The sequence below is a fragment of the Microcaecilia unicolor genome, chromosome 9, assembly GCF_901765095.1.
Source record: "Microcaecilia unicolor chromosome 9, aMicUni1.1, whole genome shotgun sequence".
Classification (NCBI taxonomy): Eukaryota; Metazoa; Chordata; class Amphibia; order Gymnophiona; family Siphonopidae; genus Microcaecilia; species Microcaecilia unicolor.
In genome coordinates this window covers 145,200,716-145,220,487 of record NC_044039.1, presented here as the reverse complement: position 1 = coordinate 145,220,487, position 19,772 = coordinate 145,200,716, and the positions used below count along the sequence as shown (strand labels likewise).

The 19,772-nt window shown below is 42.7% G+C and overlaps 1 protein-coding gene across 1 annotated transcript in view; it reads left to right on the top strand.

Annotated features, from left to right (window-relative positions):
• RTF1 (RTF1 homolog, Paf1/RNA polymerase II complex component) overlaps positions 1–19,772 on the top strand; it is a 212,769-nt gene that overhangs the window by 94,196 nt on the left and 98,801 nt on the right. Inside the window, exons 6-7 of the mRNA XM_030214087.1 lie at positions 18,659–18,770; positions 19,060–19,198. Of these exons, the coding sequence (XP_030069947.1) occupies positions 18,659–18,770; positions 19,060–19,198 (251 nt within the window). The remainder of the gene's footprint in view (positions 1–18,658; positions 18,771–19,059; positions 19,199–19,772) is intronic.

Below are 19,772 nucleotides of genomic sequence, written 5' to 3'. Positions count from 1 at the left end.
TACTCACCCACTGCTAGGCCCCTCCTTCTCTGTTCCCTCCCCCCCCCCGCCCCCCCAAAAGTACGACTTAGTAAAGTTGTGTGTGACTAGAAGATGTTGGACAATATTGTCTGAAAGTACTTCTGCTTGCTTTTTTTTTTTTTGTAGGAGGAAGGAGTGTGGGGTGGCGAGGGGACCTAAACTACTTTCTTGAGGATATACCTAGTAGTGCCAACAAACCTTAACCTTTCCCCCAGCTTAATTGGAACCAGTGTTGTTGGACCAGGAACTATCCTCAGCAGAACAGTCCAGAAGCTGCTTAAGGAACCATCATCCAACTTCTAGAGATACAGATACAGAAGTGGAACAGCTGCACACTGCCTGTTATGGCAGAGCTCAGTTCAGTGTTCTCTGTCTCCCGCTTGCCAGTAGATAGACATAACCCACAAGTTCTGGACTGATCTGTTGGAATTTTAAATTCCGATTTAGTTACTCAGTCTTGCAGGGTTTTTTTTTTTTTTTAATTTAAGCTTTCTAGTGTGCAGTTAAAGGAATTTTTTCTTTGAATCCTTCTAAATCTCCTAGTGATCACCTTCCTTTTAGATGGGTAAAATCATTGAAGTAGTTTGTTCTACCCAGTTAAGGGAAATTGTAAATGCTTCCCTAACAGCTAGTAGTTTTTCCATTGCCTCAGCATTGCTTGCTTCAGTGACCCATTTTGACGAAGGAATATCCATCTTTAGTAAAGAACTATCATCTAATATCCCAAATCTTATGTTGGAAGAAGTAGTTTGACAAGTGCTTAAGTCCTATGTAGACAAAAATTCTGTATTACAAACCAGTCAGGCTTTTGCGAGAATGTGCAACCTAGACCATTCTGCTTGACTGTTTCAACTATTTTAGGCGAAAGTGAGCAGGGGAAGGATAATTTGAATTTCTTAGACTTGTCTGCCTCCTTTGAAAAATATATTGCGTTGCTTACGTACAATAGTTATTCAGGGAATAGTGTATAAATGGGTTCCTTTTTTTTTTTTTTTTTTTGACTGGAGGTCATTTGTGATTTAGGGACCTGGCTTCATTTCAAACAGCAGGAATATTGCCTTTGGGGTACCCCAGGACTCTTAACTTCTCTCTGATCCTCTCAAATGTTTACTTGGCATCCCTAATTAAAAATGTATGGTCGTATATTTGCTGATACCAAGTTGGTGTGAGTATGGGTGGTGATCAGGAGGCTGTTATAGGTAATCATAACCTCTTTTTAGAGAGAGTGGGTCTGGTTAACTGGCAACAAGCTGAAATTTAGCCCATCAGAACTGCGTGGAGGAGTAACCTAATGGTTAGTGTAGTGGGTTGACATCCTGGGGAACCAGGTTCAATTTCCTCTGCAGCTTCGTGTAACCTTGGACAAGTCACTTAGCCCGCCACAGCCCCAGGTACAACATATGCTAGATTGTGAGCCCATTAGGGACAGTACCAGTACCTGGAAAAGAAAAAATTATAAACCGCTTAGGTCTAGGTGGTATATAAATACTGAAAATAAAAATAAAAGCACTAGAAGTATCTTTAAAAAGGGGGGGGGGGGGGGGGTTGTGTGGAGGGGTTTACTTTACCCTGTCAAGATTGCCAGTGATTTAGTTGAAGTAAAATTGCTACTCAGTAGTTTAGGGATAATCTTAGATTCAGACTTATTTTTTTGTCCACCAAGTTTCCACTGTTGTGAAATTAATGTTTTATAGTTTGTCAGCTTCACCAACTGTGTCTGTCAGATCAAGACTTGAGGGCAATTGTTCACGTATGTTAAAATTGGTTTAGTACAATTTTTTTTTTCTCCGAGGACAAACAGGCTTGCTTATTCTCACAGATGGGTAGACGCTGTACCCGCGTCGCCCCGGCAAAATTGCCACTGTAAAAGATAGATCTTTGAGAAGCATGAGCTGCACTCCAGCACGCATTCACCAGTGCCTTCCCACCCATTGCATGAATGCACAGGTTGTTTCGCTTTTTCCTTGTGAGGAGCAGCTGCTTTTTGTAATAACTCCTCACACGCCTGGTCAGAGCATTTTGTGTTTGGTTTTTGGTTTTTTTGGTTTTTTGTTTCTTTTTTTTGCAGTGCCTTTGGCGGTTTTTTTTGCTAAACCCTCTCTTCTTGCTCTTTGTTGTTTTCATAAACGAAAAAAAAAATTTGCCCTTATTTCTTTAGTTTTCTTTTGGCCCGTGTTTGTTTCCTTTATTTCTCCGAGGACAAGCAGGCTGATTGTTGATTAGGGTCGTCGTCCGCGACAGCCTAGGAGACCGGCAAATCCACAAGAAAAAAACTTCTAGAACGCACCAGCGCGCAGGCAGAGCGAACCGCGCATGCGCGAACGGCTTCCCGCCCACAGCGCGAGCATGCCCTCTGTTTCTTTTGATCCGCGTCTTGAGTGACACGTTTTTTTCGATTGTGCTCCATTTTGGCTCAGGAGACTTAGTTTAGCATTTACCATTCCCCTTTTTCTTTTTTCTTCGTTGTAGTAGTTTATTACAAACTTTTTTTTTTTTTAAGTTAGTTTTTTTCCCCTTATTTATTAGTTTTTCTTCACTTGTTTACGTTTCCTTCTTTTTTCGTTTTCCATTCCTTTCCTAATAATACCTAACATTCTATTTGCTTTCTTAGCCGTAGCAGCACACTGAGCAGAAGGTTTCAATGTATCATCAATGACAACACCTAGATCTTCAGTTTTGGCTGGGAACACATCACTTTTACCGTGTGTTCCCTTTTGGCCTTGCGTCAGCTCCCAGGGTCTTTACAAAGTGTCTAGCGGTAGTCACAGCATCGCTACACAGACTTGGGAGTTCATGTGTTCCCTTGTTTCAACGATTGGCTGGTGAAGAGCACCTTGGAGTGCGGTGCTCAGGAGTCCATGCGGATGACTATTTGGGTGCTGGAACTACTAGGGTTCGTTATCAACTACCCCAAGTCCAATTTCCATCCGGTTCAACAATTGGAATTCATAGGAGCCCTGCTCAATATGAATACTGTCAGAGCCTACCTCCTGGAGATGCATGCGGACAACCTTCTTACCCTTGCGTCCAAGGTTCGGAAATAGCAGCAGGTCACAGCTCGGCAGATGTTAAGATTATTGGGCTACATGGCTTCCACAGTGTATGTTACACCCATGGCACATCTACTCACAAGATCTCAATGGACCCTGGCTTCTCAGTGGTATCAAGCCACAGGAAGTCTAGAAGATGTCATCCAAGTGTCCCTGGAGCTTTTGTTCTCTCTTCGATTGTGGACAATTCGGTCCAGTTGACTTGGGGACTTCTGTTCCAAATGCCTCAGCTGCAAAAAGTGCTGACAATGGATGCATCTCTCGTGGTGTTGGGGAGCTCATATAGATGGGCTTCAAACTCAAGGAGCTTGGTCCCTCCAGGAAACAAATCGGATCAATCTCCTGGAGCTCCGAGCAAACTGGAATACTAAAGGCTTTCAGAGATTGGCTGTCCCATCAAATTATTCTCATTCAAACAGACAATCAGATTGCAATGTATTACACCAACAAGCAGGGAGGCACCGGATCTCGCCCTCTGTGTCAGGAAGCCATCCAGATCTGGCATTGGGTTCGCCAACACGGCATGTTTCTCCAAGCCACTTATCTGGTGGGCGTGAACAACAACCTGGCCGATAGGCTAAGCAGAATAATGTAACCACACGAGTGGTCTCTAAATATGGGCGTAGCCCACAAGATCTTCTGAGCGTGGGGCACCCCTTCGGTGGATCTTTTTGCCACTCAGATCAACCACAAGGTTCCTCAGTTCTGTTCCAGGATTCAGACCCATGACAGACAAGCGTCAGAATCCTTCCTTCTACATCGGGGGACAGCACTTCCGTATGCATATCCTCCAATACCTCTAGTGAGAAAGACTTTGTTGAAACTCAAGACTATCATGCCATACTGGCTGCAGCAGATACGGTTCCCTCTTCTTCTGGAATTGTCATCCGAAGAACCGTGGAGATTGGAGTGTTTTCTGACCCTCATCAGACAGAATGAGGGGTTGCTTCTATATCCCAGTCTCTGGCTCTCACGGCCTGGATGTTGAGAGCCTAGAATTCGCTTCCTTGAGTCTTTCGGAGGGTGTCTCCTGAGTCTTGCTGGCTTCCAGGAAAGATTCCACTAAGAGGCACTATTCTTTTAAATGGAGGAGGTTTGCCGTCTGGTGTGACAGCAAGGCCATAGATCCCCTTTCTTGTCCTACACAGACCCTGCTTGAATACCTTCTACACTTGTCAGTTTTTGGTCTCAAGACCAACTCCATAAGAGTTCACATTAGTGCAGTTAGTGCTTATGAGCATGTAGAAAGTAAGCCTGTCTCTGGACAGCCTTTAGTTCGCTTCATGAGAGGTTTGCTTTTGTGAAAGCCCCCTATCAGACCTCCACCAGTGTCATGGAATCTCAACATCATTCTCTCCCAGCTGATGAAAGCTCCTTTTGAGCCACTGAATTCCTGCCATTTGAAGTACTTGACCTGGAAGGTCGTTTTCTTGGTGGCTGTTACTTCAGCTCGTAGGGTCAGTGGGCACCTTATACGTTCAACCTCATGAAATCAGCCCCTCAACAATTCATAATAGACCTAACTAACCACATGAATTTCATGCTACAAAACGGACTTTTCCCAAAAGAAAAAGGAAACATTCTACTCACCCCAATACCCAAAGACACAAAGAAAAACACAAGCAAAATAACAAACTACAGACCAGTAGCATCTATACCATTAACAACTAAAATAACCAAAGGGATGGTTACCAAACAACTCACAAATTACCTCAACAAGTTCTCCATACTATACTACATGACTCCCAATCAGGATTCTGGTCAAATCACAGCACAGAAACAGTGTTAATTACCCTAATGACCAAATTCAAACAAATGATTGCAACCAGCACCAACATACTCCTGCTACAATTTGACATGTCAAGTGCTTTTGATATGGTAGACCACGAAATCCTATTACACATTCTCGAATACTTTGGCATCGGAGGCAATGTTCTAAACTGGTTCAAGGGGTTCTTAACCTCACGTTCATATCAAGTCATATCAAACTCAACTACGTCAGCTGCATGGACACCTGATTGTGGAGTACCGCAAGGATCCCCCCTCTCACCAACTATTTTCAATGTAATGATGACCCCCCCTGGCAAAACTTCTATCTCAGCACCTGAAGAAGAAGTGTCAGATTCTGACAGTAACAGTTCATCCTCCAGCTCTGATTCTGAGTCTTTATCTGAGGGTGAGGAGTTCCATGATGGTTATGGTGATGATCTGATGGGAGATGCAGAAGACAGGGCACAACTAGAACAAATGACAGAAAAGGAGAGGGAACAGGAGCTGTTTAACCGAATAGAAAAAAGAGAAGTGCTGAAACGACGGTAAGGAATTGTGTGCATATGTTGCATATATATTTTTTTGTATACCGAAAGATCCAACAACAACAAAAAAAATGTATTAACTTTCAAAACCTCACAAGTCTGTGAAAGTAGAGTTGAAGTAAGCTTTTTGTATTTAGCTTGAATTTCAGAATAGGAATTCTACACCAGAAATCATAAGGAGAGGAGAGACTGATTTATTATTGGCATCTCTCTAGGGACAGAAAAATACCTACTGCACCTGAGTTTATGCTGCTTTGATAGTTTTCGGGCATTGCAGGCAGTATATAAGCAATTAAGTGCTAGAATTCTTATGAACTGGTCTAAAAAGTTCATGTTCTACATCATCTATGGTGGGTTTGATACATTAAATATATTTATCTACCAGGGCTTTTTTTGAGGGGGTAATTGAGGGTACTGAGTACCGACACCTTTTCCATTGTCTGCTAAAATTGACCCATGGACCCCAAGTTTTAATGATAGAGCTCAGGCTCTACACACCAATTCTGTCTTGTCATAGATTCTGTGACTGGTTGCAAGGGGCCTAGCTATTATGGGGTGGGTCCCTCAGTGATCACCCCACTTCTGAAGGGTGGCCTAGCATTTGAGTACCGGCACCTTTTTTGCTAGAAAAAATACACGTATCTACAAAGACTCTGTGTGACCCAATACAGCTGCAAGAACTCTGATATGTGAGAGATGTAGCTATAAGTTTATTTACCTTTAAAGGACTGCCTTCAAAGACATTTGCATTGATAAATGACAGTTTACTTGGGCCTTTAGCAGTACCAAAATCTTTATCTGCCTGTTGACCCCTGAAGAGCAGGTTACAGTAGTTTTGTTATTGAATCATTTTCCCAGTGTGGTCTTTTCTAAATTCAGCTGTGTGATTTAATCACTACATTGGCGTCCCATGTGCTTCAGTGTAAAGTTCACACTTGTTGCTCACAGGTACATTCTTTCTGCAATTCCTGTTTACCTCTCCTCCCAAACTTTTTATCTATACTTTGTTGTTTAGACTTTCTGCTACTCACTGTGTCCTCTTTTTTTACTTCGATACTCCCTTACAAATTCTTAATTGGATTGTTTTATTTGTATACTTCTCCTTTATCGCCCCACCTCCTTACCTATCCCTATCCTTTCTTTCACATCTCTTCTATTCCATTTACTCCTTGTTCATTTGTCCTATTACATACCTCCTTTGTTGAGTCAGATACTACAGATTATATTCTTTTGTTACTATGTAAGCTGCATTGAACCTGCGATGAGCGGGAAAGCGCGGGGTACAAATGTAATAAATAAATAAATCTAACCATAACCTTAATCCACATATATATGCCGATGATGTAACGATATATATTCCATTCAAAAAAGACATCAATGAAATCTCTAACGAAATCAGCCAAAGTCTACACATCATGAACACCTGGGCAGATGCATTCCGACTGAAACTGAATGCAGAAAAACTCAATGCCTCATACTTACCTCCCAATACAACACGAATAAATTTACCGCCATCAACACACCTAAACTAAATCTGCCAATCTCAGAAACTTTAAAAATCCTTGGAGTCACTATCGACAGCCACCTAACTCTCGAGACTTATGCGAACAACACAACAAAAAAAATGTTCTACTCCATGTGGAAACTGAAAAGAATTAGACCATTCTTTCCAAGATGTGTCTTCCGCAGTCTAGTGCAATCACTCGTACTCAGTCACCTGGACTATTGCAACTCATTATACGCAGGATGCAAAGAACAAATACTGAGGAAACTTCAAACAGCCCAGAATACAGCAGCCAGACTCATCTTCGGAAAACCAAAATACGAAAGTGCAAAACCCTTACGGGAGAAACTACACTGGCTACCACTCAAGGAACGCATCACTTTTAAAGTATGCACCTTAGTCCACAAAATCATTCACGGTGAAGCCCCTGCATACATGTCCGACTTAATAGGCCTGCCACCCAGAAACGCTAAAAGATCGTCCCGAAGCTTCCTCAATCTCCATTACCCTAAGTGCAAAGGCATAAAATACAAAGTACTGCACGGATTGACTTTCGCATACATGAGCACACAATTCTGGCATACACTACCACGCAACCTGAAAACGATCTACGAACTGACCGACTTCCGCAAACTACTAAAGACGTATCTCTTTGAGAAAATCTACGGCAAGTATCAAAACACATGAAGCCCATACAATCTAATAGACACGCACCAATACACTCTCTGTAATCTCTTCTCCCGCGCTCTCACCACTCTTTAACCCTACCCACAGATAAAATTGTCAGACCTCCATGTTCCCTCGATACTGTTTTGTCCCCCTCTCAACTCGCCACTGTTATATCCCCTAATGATATCCTGAATTTACTCTGTCTTATATAGCTCATCACAATGTAACCCATAATTGTACTGCAACTAATTGTACTTCCATCATTTACAACGTATTGTAAGCCACACTGAGCCCGCAAATAGGTGGGAAAATGTGGGATACAAATGCAAATAAATAAATAAATATTATAGAGTAGTCCTCCGCACGCACCCTAAATTCCTTCCGAAGGTGGTGTCGGAGTTCCATCTGAACCAGTCGATCGTCTTGTCAACATTTTCCCCGACCTCATGCCCATCCTGGCAAAAGCAGTTTGCACACCTTGGACTGCAAGAGAACGTTGGCCTTTTACATGGAGCGGATGAAGCCCTTCAGGCAGTCCACGCAGCTTTTTGTTTCATTTGATCCCAACAGGATGGGGGTCGCCATCGGGAAATGCACCATATCCAAATGACTATCAGATTGCATCTCCTTCGCTTATGGCCAGTCTGGGCTGACTTTGGAGGATCATGTCACAGCTCATAATGTTAGAGCCATTGCTGCGTCGGAAGCCCACTTGAAGTCAGCCTCCACTGAAGGGATTTGCAAGGCTGCAACGTGGTCTTCAGTCCACACATTCACATCTCACTACTGCCTTGAGCAGGATATCCGATATGCCAGTCGGTTTGGGCAGTCAATGTTGCAGAATCTGTTTGAGGTCTAGAATCCAACTCCACCCTCCTAGGCACATTTTATTCTGTTCCAGGCTGCAATTTCATCTAGTTTGTATATAGTTTCAGGTTAATCTAGTCCCCTAGTCCTAGTATTTTTGGAAAGCGTGAACAGACGCTTCACATCCACCTGTTCCACTCCACTCATTATTTTATATACCTCTATCATGTCTCCCCTCAGCCGTCTCTTCTCCAGAATTTGGATGTTGATAGTAAAAACAAAATAAAGAAAAAAACCACACCAAAACATTCCCTACCAAATGTCCCAAATACAATCAATGTATGAAGTTTATATTGTAAAGATATTTATGTACTGTGTAATTCTACAGTGCGCCATGTTTTTCTGAAGCTTTTATTTTATTTAAATAGGGATTGGGAGTCATGAGGTAACTTTTAACCTGTGGCACTTTAGAAAGCAAAGGCAAGTGTAAATCTGTAAGTATTTTATAAAAAGAAAACTCATGCTGCTCGTAGTTTCTTTTACTGCATAAGAATGTTAAAGTGTTTACCGTTGACTCGTCAGAAATGTTCTACTCAAGGTGTGCAACAAGAGGAAAATATGGTGTTGTAGAAAACAGTTGTCAAAATTGTCCTGGACAGATTTTTGCACCAAGTATTATCTTGTAAATGAGGAGGGCTTACACATGAGTGACAGTTTTCAGAGCCAGTTAACTGAGTAAATTTACCTTGCTAAGAATTGCGTTTTTTCAAGGAGCGAGGGGAGTCTTAAATAAAAACCCAAAACAAAAACTCAATGGGGATCAATTAAGGGCAGATGAGATGCAAAAAAAAGTCATTGAAGTAAAAATAAAACCTGAAGGGTTTATTGATCCAGACATTCAAATTAAGATTTTATGTAAATAGATGTGATGCTTTCATTAATTAAAAAAAAAAAAAAAATCCATAGAAGACCTGACTTGGCCATGTTTCAGGTATCTCTCCACACTCGTCCTTCCCTACTCCTCTTCCCGTGTGCTCCGATCCATGGATAAATCCTCCTTATCTGTTCCGTTCTCCACTACTGCAAACTCCAGACTTCGCTCCTTCTGTCTCGCTGCACCCTACACCTGGAATAAACTTCCTGAGCCCCTACGTCTTGCCCCATCCTTGATCATCTTTAAATCTAGATTGAAAGCCCACCTCTTCAACATTGCTTTTGACTTGTAACCACTTATACCTCTCGCTTCTACCTACCCTCCTCTTTCCTCTACACATTAATTGATTTGCTTGCTTTATTATTATTAACATAGTAACATAGTAGATGACGGCAGAAAAAGACCTGCATGGTCCATCTAGTCTGCCCAAGATAAACTCATATCTTGAATTTGTACCTGTCTTTTTCAGGGCACAGACCGTATAAGTCTGCCCAGCAGTATTTCCCGCCTCCCAACCACCAGTCCCGTCTCCCATCACCGGCTCTGGTACAGACCGTATAAGTCTGCCCTCCCCTATCCTAGCCTCCCAACCACCAACCCCTTTTCCCCCCACCTGCTCCGCCACCCAATTTCAGCTAAGCTTCTGAGGATCCATTCCTGCTGCACAGGATTCCTTTTTGCATATCCCACGCATGTTTGAATTCCGTTACTGTTTTCATCTCCACCACCTCCCGCGGGAGGGCATTCCAAGCATCCACCACCCTCTCCGTGAAAAAATACTTCCTGACATCTTTTTTGAGTCTGCCCCCCTTCAATCTCATTTCATGTCCTCTCGTTCTACCGCCTTCCCATCTCCGGAAAAGATTTTTTTGTTGATTAATACCTTTCAAGTATTTGAACGTCTGTATCATATCACCCCTGTTCCTCCTTTCCTCTAGGGTATACATGTTCAGGTCAGCAAGTCTTTGGTCATACGTCTTGGAACGGAAATCCCATACCATTCTTGTAGCTTTTCTTTGCACCGCTTCCATTTTTTTTAACATCCTTCGCAAGGTACGGCCTCCAAAACTGAACACAATACTCCAGGTGGGGCCTCACCAACGACTTGTACAGGAGCATCAACACTTCCTTTCTTCTGCTGATCACACCTCTCTCTATACAGCCTAGCAACCTTCTCGCTACGGCCACCGCCTTGTCACACTGTTTCGTCGCCTTCAGATCCTCGGATACTATCACCCCAAGAGCCCTCTCCCCCTCAGTACCTATCAGACTCTCCCCGCCTAACACATTACTGTTTATTAGATTGTAAGCTCTTTGAGCCGGGACTGTCTTTCTTCTATGTTTGTGCAGCGCTGCGTACACTTTGTAGCGCTATATAAATGCTAAATAGTAGTAGTAGTAGTAGTAGTAATCTGTGTTAAGTCCTCGCTGTTGCAAGGCCCAATTGACCTCTGTTTGTTGTTTTGGGTGAGCTTGGATGCTAGGGATTCCCCATCTGTAAGAATAAGCAAGCCTGCTTGTCCTTGGAGAAAGTGAATATACTTAACCTGTAGCAGGTGTTCTCTGAGGACAGCAGGCTTCTTATTCTCACAATGTCGCCCACGTGTCCTTGGAGTTGTCTTTTACATATTTTCATTTAGTTTTTTAGCTTTTGTATTAAACTAAACCTGCGCATTCACATGGGCAGGAAGGCACTGGTGCATGCGCGCTGGAGCGCAGCTCGCGCTTCTCAAAAGCTCTATCTTTTACTATGGTAATTTTGCCAGGCTGGGCGACATAGGAATAGCATTTACCCATCTGTGAGAATAAGAAGCCGGTTGTCCTTGGAGAATACCTGCTACAGGTAAGTATCTTCGCTTTAATGCACGATTGCCAAAAACTCTTGTGAACTGTAACGCTGATTCAAAATACGACTGCTAGACTGTTAGCAGACGCAGGCCAGGGAAAGTATATGTTATTTATTTTGAAGGTCCTTCAGTGATTCCCAACTTGAGATTGGATACTCTACCTTGTATTTAAACATTTGAAAGAGGCAATGCCGCCTTATTTGCAGGACTTACTGACCATGTAGGCCACATCAACACCACTGATCACAGCAAGGTGTACTTGAATTGTCACCTTTTCAGTGTTGAAAATAGAGGGATCACAGCAAATGGCCTCATATGTCTCCCAAGAGGCTCATTATTGTTTTGGTGCAGATAACATGAGGAAGGACAGCTTAGACTTAATGCTAAAAAATGCAGGGTCATGCATTTGGGCTGAAAAAAACCCGAGGGAATGGTACAGTTTAGGGGGTGAAAAACTTTTGTGCATGAAAGAGAAATGGGACTTGGATGTAATGGTATATGATGAACTTAAGGTAGCGAAACAGGTAGAAAGGTGATGGTAAAAGCTAGAAGGATGCTTGAGTGTATAGGGTGAGGAATAGCCTGTAGGAAAAAGGAGGTGATGATGCCCCTGTATAAGACTGGTGAGACCTCATTTAGAGTATTGTGTACAGTTCTGGAAACTTCACCTTCAAAAAGATATAAACAAGATGGAGTCACTCCAGAGGGTGGCTACTAAAATTCCAGAGGTCTTCATTATAAAGCGTATGGAGATAGACTTAAAGATCTCAATATCTATACTTTGGAAGGACAGACCGAAGGTCTATCAAGCCCAGTATCCTATTTCCAACAGTGGCCAATCCAGGTCACAAGTACCTGGCAAGATCCCAGAACAGCAAAACCGATTTTATGCTGCTTAGCCTAGAAATAAGCAGTGGAGTTTAGCAAGGCCATCTTAATAATGACTTATGGACTTTTTATTTTAGGAAATTAGCCAAACATTTTTTAAACCCCTGATAAGTCCCTTTCATCCTTTCTCAGTGACTTTGACGCCTGGCTTGCCTTCTTCCATGATCCTTCCTCCCCCTCTCTCATCCTTGGTGACTTTAATATTCCTGCTAATGATCCTTCCAACTCTTATATTTCCAAGTTACTCGCTTTAACGTCGTCCTTTAATCTCCAACTATGCTCCACCTCCCCCACTCATCAAAATGGTCACTGTCTTGATCTCATCTTCTCCTCCAACTGTTCACCTTCTAGTTTCCTTGCCTCTGATCATCCCTCCTCTGATCACCATCTTATAACTTTCACACTTAAATCTCCTCCCTCCCAGTCCCGTCCTATCCTATCTAATTTATCTAGGAATCTTCACGATATTGACCCTTCATCTCTATCCTCCCATGTTTCAAACCTCCTCTCTACTGTGGCACCATCCATGTCTGTCAACGAGGCTGTTTCTTCTTACAACAATACTCTATCCTCTGCCTTAGACACTCTTGCACCTTTGATGACCCGCCCTGTAAGGCGTACAAAACCCCAACCTTGGCTGACTTCTAATATCCGCTACCTACGTTCCTGTACCCGCTCCGCCGAACGCCTCTGGCGGAAATCTCGGGCCCTTGCTGATTTCTTACACTTTAAGTTCATGCTGACCTCCTTCCAATCTGCTCTTTTACGTGCCAAACAGGATTATTATATCCAACTGACCAACTCTCTTGGCTCTAATCCTCGACTTCTCTTCACCACATTGAACTCTCTCCTCAAGGTGCCCCCTCCCCCAACTCCCCCTTCATTATCTCCTCAGACCCTTGCTGAATTCTTTCACAACAAGGTTCAAAAGATAAATCTTGCTTTCTCTACCTCACCAGCTCTCCCTCCACTAGTCCGTTCCCCTCTCTCTCCTTCCCCTCATTCCCTTTCCTCCTTTCCTGAAGTTACTATTGAGGAAACTACACTTCTCCTTTCTTCCTCAAAATGTACCACCTGTTCCTCTGATCCCATTCCCACCCACCTTCTTAATGCCATCTCTCCTACTCTTATTCCTTTTATCTGTCACATTCTCAACCTCTCACTTTCCACTGCGACTGTCCCTGCTGCCTTTAAACATGCTGTGGTCACACCTCTCCTTAAGAAGCCTTCACTTGACCCTACTTGTCCCTCTAATTACCGACCCATCTCCCTCCTTCCTTTTCTCTCCAAATTACTTGAGCGTGCTGTTCACCGCCGCTGCCTTGATTTTCTCTCCTCACATGCTATTCTTGACCCACTACAATCTGGTTTTCGCCCTCTCCACTCAACCGAAACTGCGCTTACTAAAGTCTCCAATGACCTATTACTGGCTAAATCCAGAGGTCAATATTCCATCCTCATTCTTCTTGATCTTTCCGCTGCTTTTGACACTGTCGATCACAGCATACTTCTCGATACCCTGTCCTCACTTGGATTCCAGGGCTCTGTCCTTTCCTGGTTCTCTTCCTACCTCTCTCTCCGCACCTTTAGTGTTCACTCTGGTGGATCCTCTTCTACTTCTATCCCTCTGCCTGTCGGCATACCTCAGGGTTCTGTTCTTAGTCCCCTCCTCTTTTCTATCTACACTTCTTCCCTTGGTTCATTAATCTCATCCCATGGCTTTTCCTACCATCTCTATGCTGATGACTCCCAAATCTACCTTTCTACCCCTGATATCTCACCTTGCATCCAAACCAAAGTTTCAGCGTGCTTGTCTGACATTGCTGCCTGGATGTCTCAACGCCACCTGAAATTAAATATGACCAAAACCGAGCTTCTCATTTCCCCCCCCAAACCCACCTCCCCGCTCCCCCCGTTTTCTATTTCTGTTGATGGCTCTCTCATTCTCCCTGTCTCCTCAGCTCGAAACCTTGGGGTCATCTTTGACTCTTCTCTCTCCTTCTCTGCTCATATCCAGCAGACCGCCAAGACCTGTCGTTTCTTTCTTTACAACATCCGTAAAATCCGCCCCTTTCTTTCCGAGCACTCTACCAAAACCCTCATCCACACCCTTGTCACCTCTCGTTTAGACTACTGCAATCTGCTTCTTGCTGGCCTCCCACTTAGTCACCTCTCCCCTCTCCAGTCGGTTCAAAACTCTGCTGCCCGTCTCATCTTCCGCCAGGGTCGCTTTACTCATACTACCCCTCTCCTCAAGACCCTTCACTGGCTCCCTATCCGTTTTCGCATCCTGATCAAACTTCTACTAACCTATAAATGTACTCACTCTGCTGCTCCCCAGTATCTCTCCACACTCGTCCTTCCCTACACCCCTTCCCGTGTACTCCGCTCCATGGATAAATCCTTCTTATCTGTTCCCTTCTCCACTACTGCCAACTCCAGACTTCGCGCCTTCTGTCTCGCTGCACCCTACGCCTGGAATAAACTTCCTGAGCCCCTACGTCTTGCCCCATCCTTGGCCACCTTTAAATCTAGACTGAAAGCCCACCTCTTTAACATTGCTTTTGACTCGTAACCACTTGTAACCACTCGCCTCCACCTACCCTCCTCTCTTCCTTCCCGTTCACATTAATTGATTTGATTTGCTTACTTTATTTATTTTTTGTCTATTAGATTGTAAGCTCTTTGAGCAGGGACTGTCTTTTTTCTATGTTTGTGCAGCGCTGCGTATGCCTTGTAGCGCTATAGAAATGCTAAATAGTAGTAGTAGTAAACTAACTTCTTTTACCACATTCTCTGGCAACGAATTCCAGAGTTTAATTACTCATTGAGTGAAGAAATATTTTCTCTGATTTTGTATTGAATGAAGAAATATTTTCTCCAATTCATTTTAAATTTACTACTTGATAGCTTCTTTATGTGTCCCCCTAGTCCTAGTATTTTTGGAAAGTATAAACTAAACGATTCACATCTACTTATTCCACTCCACTCAGTATTTTATAAACCTCTATCATGTCTCCCCTCAGCAGTCTCTTCTTCAAGCCACAGCCACTTTAGCCTTTCCTCACAAGGAAGTATTCTCATCCCATCGTTTTCGTTGCTCTTCTCTGTACCTTTTCTACTTCCATTATATCTTTTTTGAGATGCAGTGACCAGAACTGCACACAGTATTCGAGATTCAGTCGCCACGTAGAGTGATGCAAAGGCATAACATTTACAGTTTTGTTTTTCATTCCTTTCCTAATAATTCCTAACATTCTATTTGCTTTCTTAGCTGCCGCTGCACATTGAGGTTCAGAATCGGAAACGCTGCATCCATGGCATATATGAAGGTGTGGAGGATGTTTGAGGGCTGGTGTTCTGAGCGTGGCCTTTCTCCTTTTTCTGCTCAGATCGCGCACATCCTAGCATTTCTACTGGCAGGCCTTCAGAAAGGATTGGCATTGGGTTCTCTAAAAGGTCAGATTGCAGCTTTAGCCTGTTTCAGTGGCTGACTACAGAAGACGTCTTTTTTTTGTGACTCACCATATATGATTTGGTTCTTGCGGGGAGCAGGCTGCTTGTAGCCTCCCTTTCGTACACAATATCCAGTGTGGAACCTTAATTTAGTCCTTCGGGCTCTTCAGATGCCTCTGTTTGAGCTACTCCGGAAGACTCCTTGAAAGATCATATGCTCAAGGTTCTTTGTGGCTGTTGCTTCGACACATAGGGTTTTGGAGCTTCAGAATCTCAGTTGTTGGGATCCCTTTACTTTTCAGAGACGGGGTGGGGGTCTCCCTGTGCACGGTTCCTTCCTTTCTTCCTAAAGTGGTATCGGCGTTTATCTCAACCAATCTGTGGAGCTTCTGTCCTTTCGCAGAGAGGATGAAAAGGTTCAGTATTATATCTTCAAGCTTCTTGATGCATCTAGAGTCCTCATTAGATACCTAGAAGTCACGAATGAGTTTTTTAAATCGGACAGACTGTGCCTTTTGGTAAATAGAGGCTTGTCGTTATGGCTTCCAAGCCTATGATTGCTAGATGGCTGAAGGAGGCTATTGCATCAGCTTATTTGCTGGGAAGCAAGCTTATTAGGCATTGCAGGCTCATTCTACAAGGTATACAGTGAGATACCAAGCGGAGACTTCCATACTGTCTTCTGGCAGTTATTTGTAAGACAGCGGCCAATCCAGGCCAAGGGCACCTGGCAAGCTTCCCAAACGTACAAACGTTCTATACATGTTATTCCTGGAATTGTGGATTTTTCCCAAGTCCATTTAGTAGCGGTTTATTGACTTGTCCTTTAGGAAACTGTCTAACCCCTTTTTAAACTCTGCCAAGCTAACCGCCTTCACCACATTCTCCGACAACGAATTCCAGAGCTTAATTACGCGTTGGGTAAAGAAAAAGTTTCTCCGATTTGTTTTAAATTTACTACACTGTAGTTTCATCGCATGCCCCCTAGTCCTAGTATTTTTGGAAAGCGTGAACAGACGCTTCACATCCACCTGTTCCACTCCACTCATTATTTTATATACCTCTATCATGTCTCCCCTCAGCCGTCTCTTCTTCAAACTGAAAAGCCCTAGCCTCCTTAGTCTTTCTTCATAGGGAAGTCGTCCCATCCCTGCTATCATTTTAGTCGCCCTTCGCTGCACCTTTTCCAGTTCCACTATATCTACTGTTTCAAAAAGTACAAAGGCAAGGGGACACTCCATGAAGTTGCATGGGCAATACTATTAAAACAAATAGGAGGAAATATTTTTTCACTGAAACAGATAGTTTAAGCTCTTGAACTCATTGCCGTAGGATGTGCTAATAATAGTGTATCTAGGTTTAGACATGTTCCTGGAGGAAAAGTCTATAATTTGCTATTAAGACAGACATGGGTGAAAGCATGTTACGTATCCCTAAGATTGGTAGCATGGAATCTTGCTACTCTTTGGGATTCTACCAGGTGCTTGTGTCCTGGATTGACCATTGCTGGAAGCAGGATACTGGGCTAGGTGGGCCATTGGTCTGACCCAGCATAGCTATTATGTTTTTATATAGGTAGTAAGATGGAGGAGTTGGAGAATGATGTACTAAAATGAGCTCCTTATTTTATAAATCATCTTAAAGAGTTTTTTGGTTTACCCTGTTGGATATGTTCAAATATTTTTGTTTATTTTACACATTTATTTAATTTGTCTTGCCTACCTAACAATACTAAGTGGGTTACAACTGTACACCAGAAATCAATCACACAGAATTGCACAACAAAACCAATAGTGCAACAAGCTTAAAAAAATACTGAAAATGCTAGTGTCTAGTAAAAGAGGTAGAAGAAAAATAAGCCTCCCCCTCCTCAAGTCTATCATAAGTCTTGATAAATTGGAGGAAGATGTGTGTGTCATATGCCTGACCAGGATTGGAGTTTCAGGTGGTTGTTGGAAGATTATTCTGAAGCTCAAAAGGAACTAAGGTACTCCTTGCTTCTTACTAGCTGAGAGAGATATAGTTCCCATTTCTGTGGGAGTTGTCCATTAAGGGACCAGTTAATTTGATTTCTTTCCCAAACCTAATGCAGAGTCAGGACCTGGTAACATCTCTCAAAATTTTCTGATTTCTAGGAGATACTATACTTAAAAGGTCCTTATGATTTTAAGTGAAAGAGGTTTTATGTCTGGTGTGACAGAAAAGCCGTAGACCTCTCATTCTGACCTGCACAAACTGAACACTTTATCAGGTTTGCTTTTGTATATTAGATTTGTATAAGTGCCACCTCTGTGTAGAACTTACACCCATCTCTCTATAGCTTTTTATTCACTTTATGCACTGCTTACTTCTGTTGACACTTGGGATAGGAAACTTTTTTTTTTTTTTCAGGGTTTAGGAAAACACCACAGAAGAAAAGAGTAGAGGCTGACCAAAGACGATTCACCACTGGAGATTTGAATCCAACAGTCTTTATTGATATAAGTAAAAGAAGGACCCAACACGGGCTGTGTTTCGGCGCTTACAAGCACCTACATAAGGGGTCAAATGATATACTCCGGTTGAAAGCATGGAGCCACAGCTCTGCAGGAATGCAAAGCTGATACCTTTCGAAACGTGATAGTTCTTTTCCCGCAGTTGTTGCAAGTGCTGATTCATTTGAGTTTTTAGTGTTAACATATTTTGAAAGGTGACAGCTTCGCATTGCTGCAGAGCTGTGGCTCCGTGCTTTCATCCGGAGTATATCATTTGACCCCTGATGTAGGCGCTTGTAAGCGCCGAAACACAGCCTGTGTCGGGTCCTTCTTTTACTTATATCAATAAAGACTGTTGGATTCAAGTCTCCAGTGGTGAATCGTCTTTGGTCAGCCTCTACTCTTTTCTTCTGTGATTTCGTCATTGTAGAGGATTCCCCTGTTTTGTACTTTGGATTTAGGAAAACACCATGCACCATCCAGATTACAATAAGAGCATGATCCCCTGTATTCATTGCTGTTACAGGAATTTTACCTTATCGATGGCCAAAGAAAAAGGGACCTAATTTTAAGAGCTAAACAGACTTCATCAGTTTCAGCTGTGTACTGGTGCAACCTTGCATGTTTTTGTCAATTCAAAGCATTATTTTTGGGAGGGTCTGTGTATTGAAATGCTCTGTTAATCCACATTAGGTGATGTCGCACAATAAAGAGAGACGGTCAAAGCGGGATGAGAAACTGGACAAGAAATCTCAGGCTATGGAGGAGCTGAAAGCTGAGAGGGAAAAAAAGAAAAATAGAACGGGTATGTAAAGTACTACTGTTGTCTCTCCAGTAGTGCTTCTGTCTTTCCTTGTTGTCCTGTGAGTTTTGAGTGTCTAAGTTCTAGTCTCCCCCCCCCCCACCCGCACTTATATTGTCTACTGGAAAGGATGAATGATTTGATTTGGCTTCATGGAAACCAAGGAAACTTCTCATTCTCTAATTGATTCAGAGATGCATCTGACTAGCTGTGGGGAGAGAGTGTTCATAAACTCTAACCTCATTTTTAGTGATTTGATTTTCTTGAGACTTGTACTTTATTCCTCTCTCAGCGGAGCTTCTTGCTAAAAGAAAACAACCGTTGAAAACAAGCGAAGTGTACTCAGATGATGAAGAGGAAGAAGAAGATGACAAGTCCAGTGAGAAGAGTGATCATTCTTCTAGGTCATCCTCATCTGATGAGGAGGAAGAGTAAGTCTGCGGTCTGTGCATTGGGTGTATAGATCAGGATATCTTTGATATAAGCATTAGGATGGTATCTATGATTTCTCAGTTATGATTTGTAGGATTTGCACTGTCAACAAAGAATTGTTGATGCATTCATATAGTACTGTACCATTTTGTCCTTAGTGGAGTGGAGGAGTTGTGTAGTGATTAGAAAAGTGGGTGGCGAACCTGGGAGGCCAAGATTGAAATCCTGTTTCTGTCACTTATTAGGCCCTGAGCAAGCCAGTTCACTCTTTATAGCCTCAGGTGCATAATTATTTTTATAACTTATTTATAGAAAGGGCAAATCATATAATTGATACCATGACATTACTCACTGAACAAACTGTCTGCAATAATTGCAAAGGAAAATGCATCCAGCAACCCCACCAATTCAAGCTTAAATTTTTAGCAATCTGAGGAAGGGATTTATCAAGTTGACATGAGCTCTGATTTGAAAGTTAGATTTATAAAATTCACAGATCCTCCTAGGAAAAAGTGGTGTTTCTCCTTCCAAAAGTCAATTAACCCCTTCCTCTACACAACACCATATACAGCC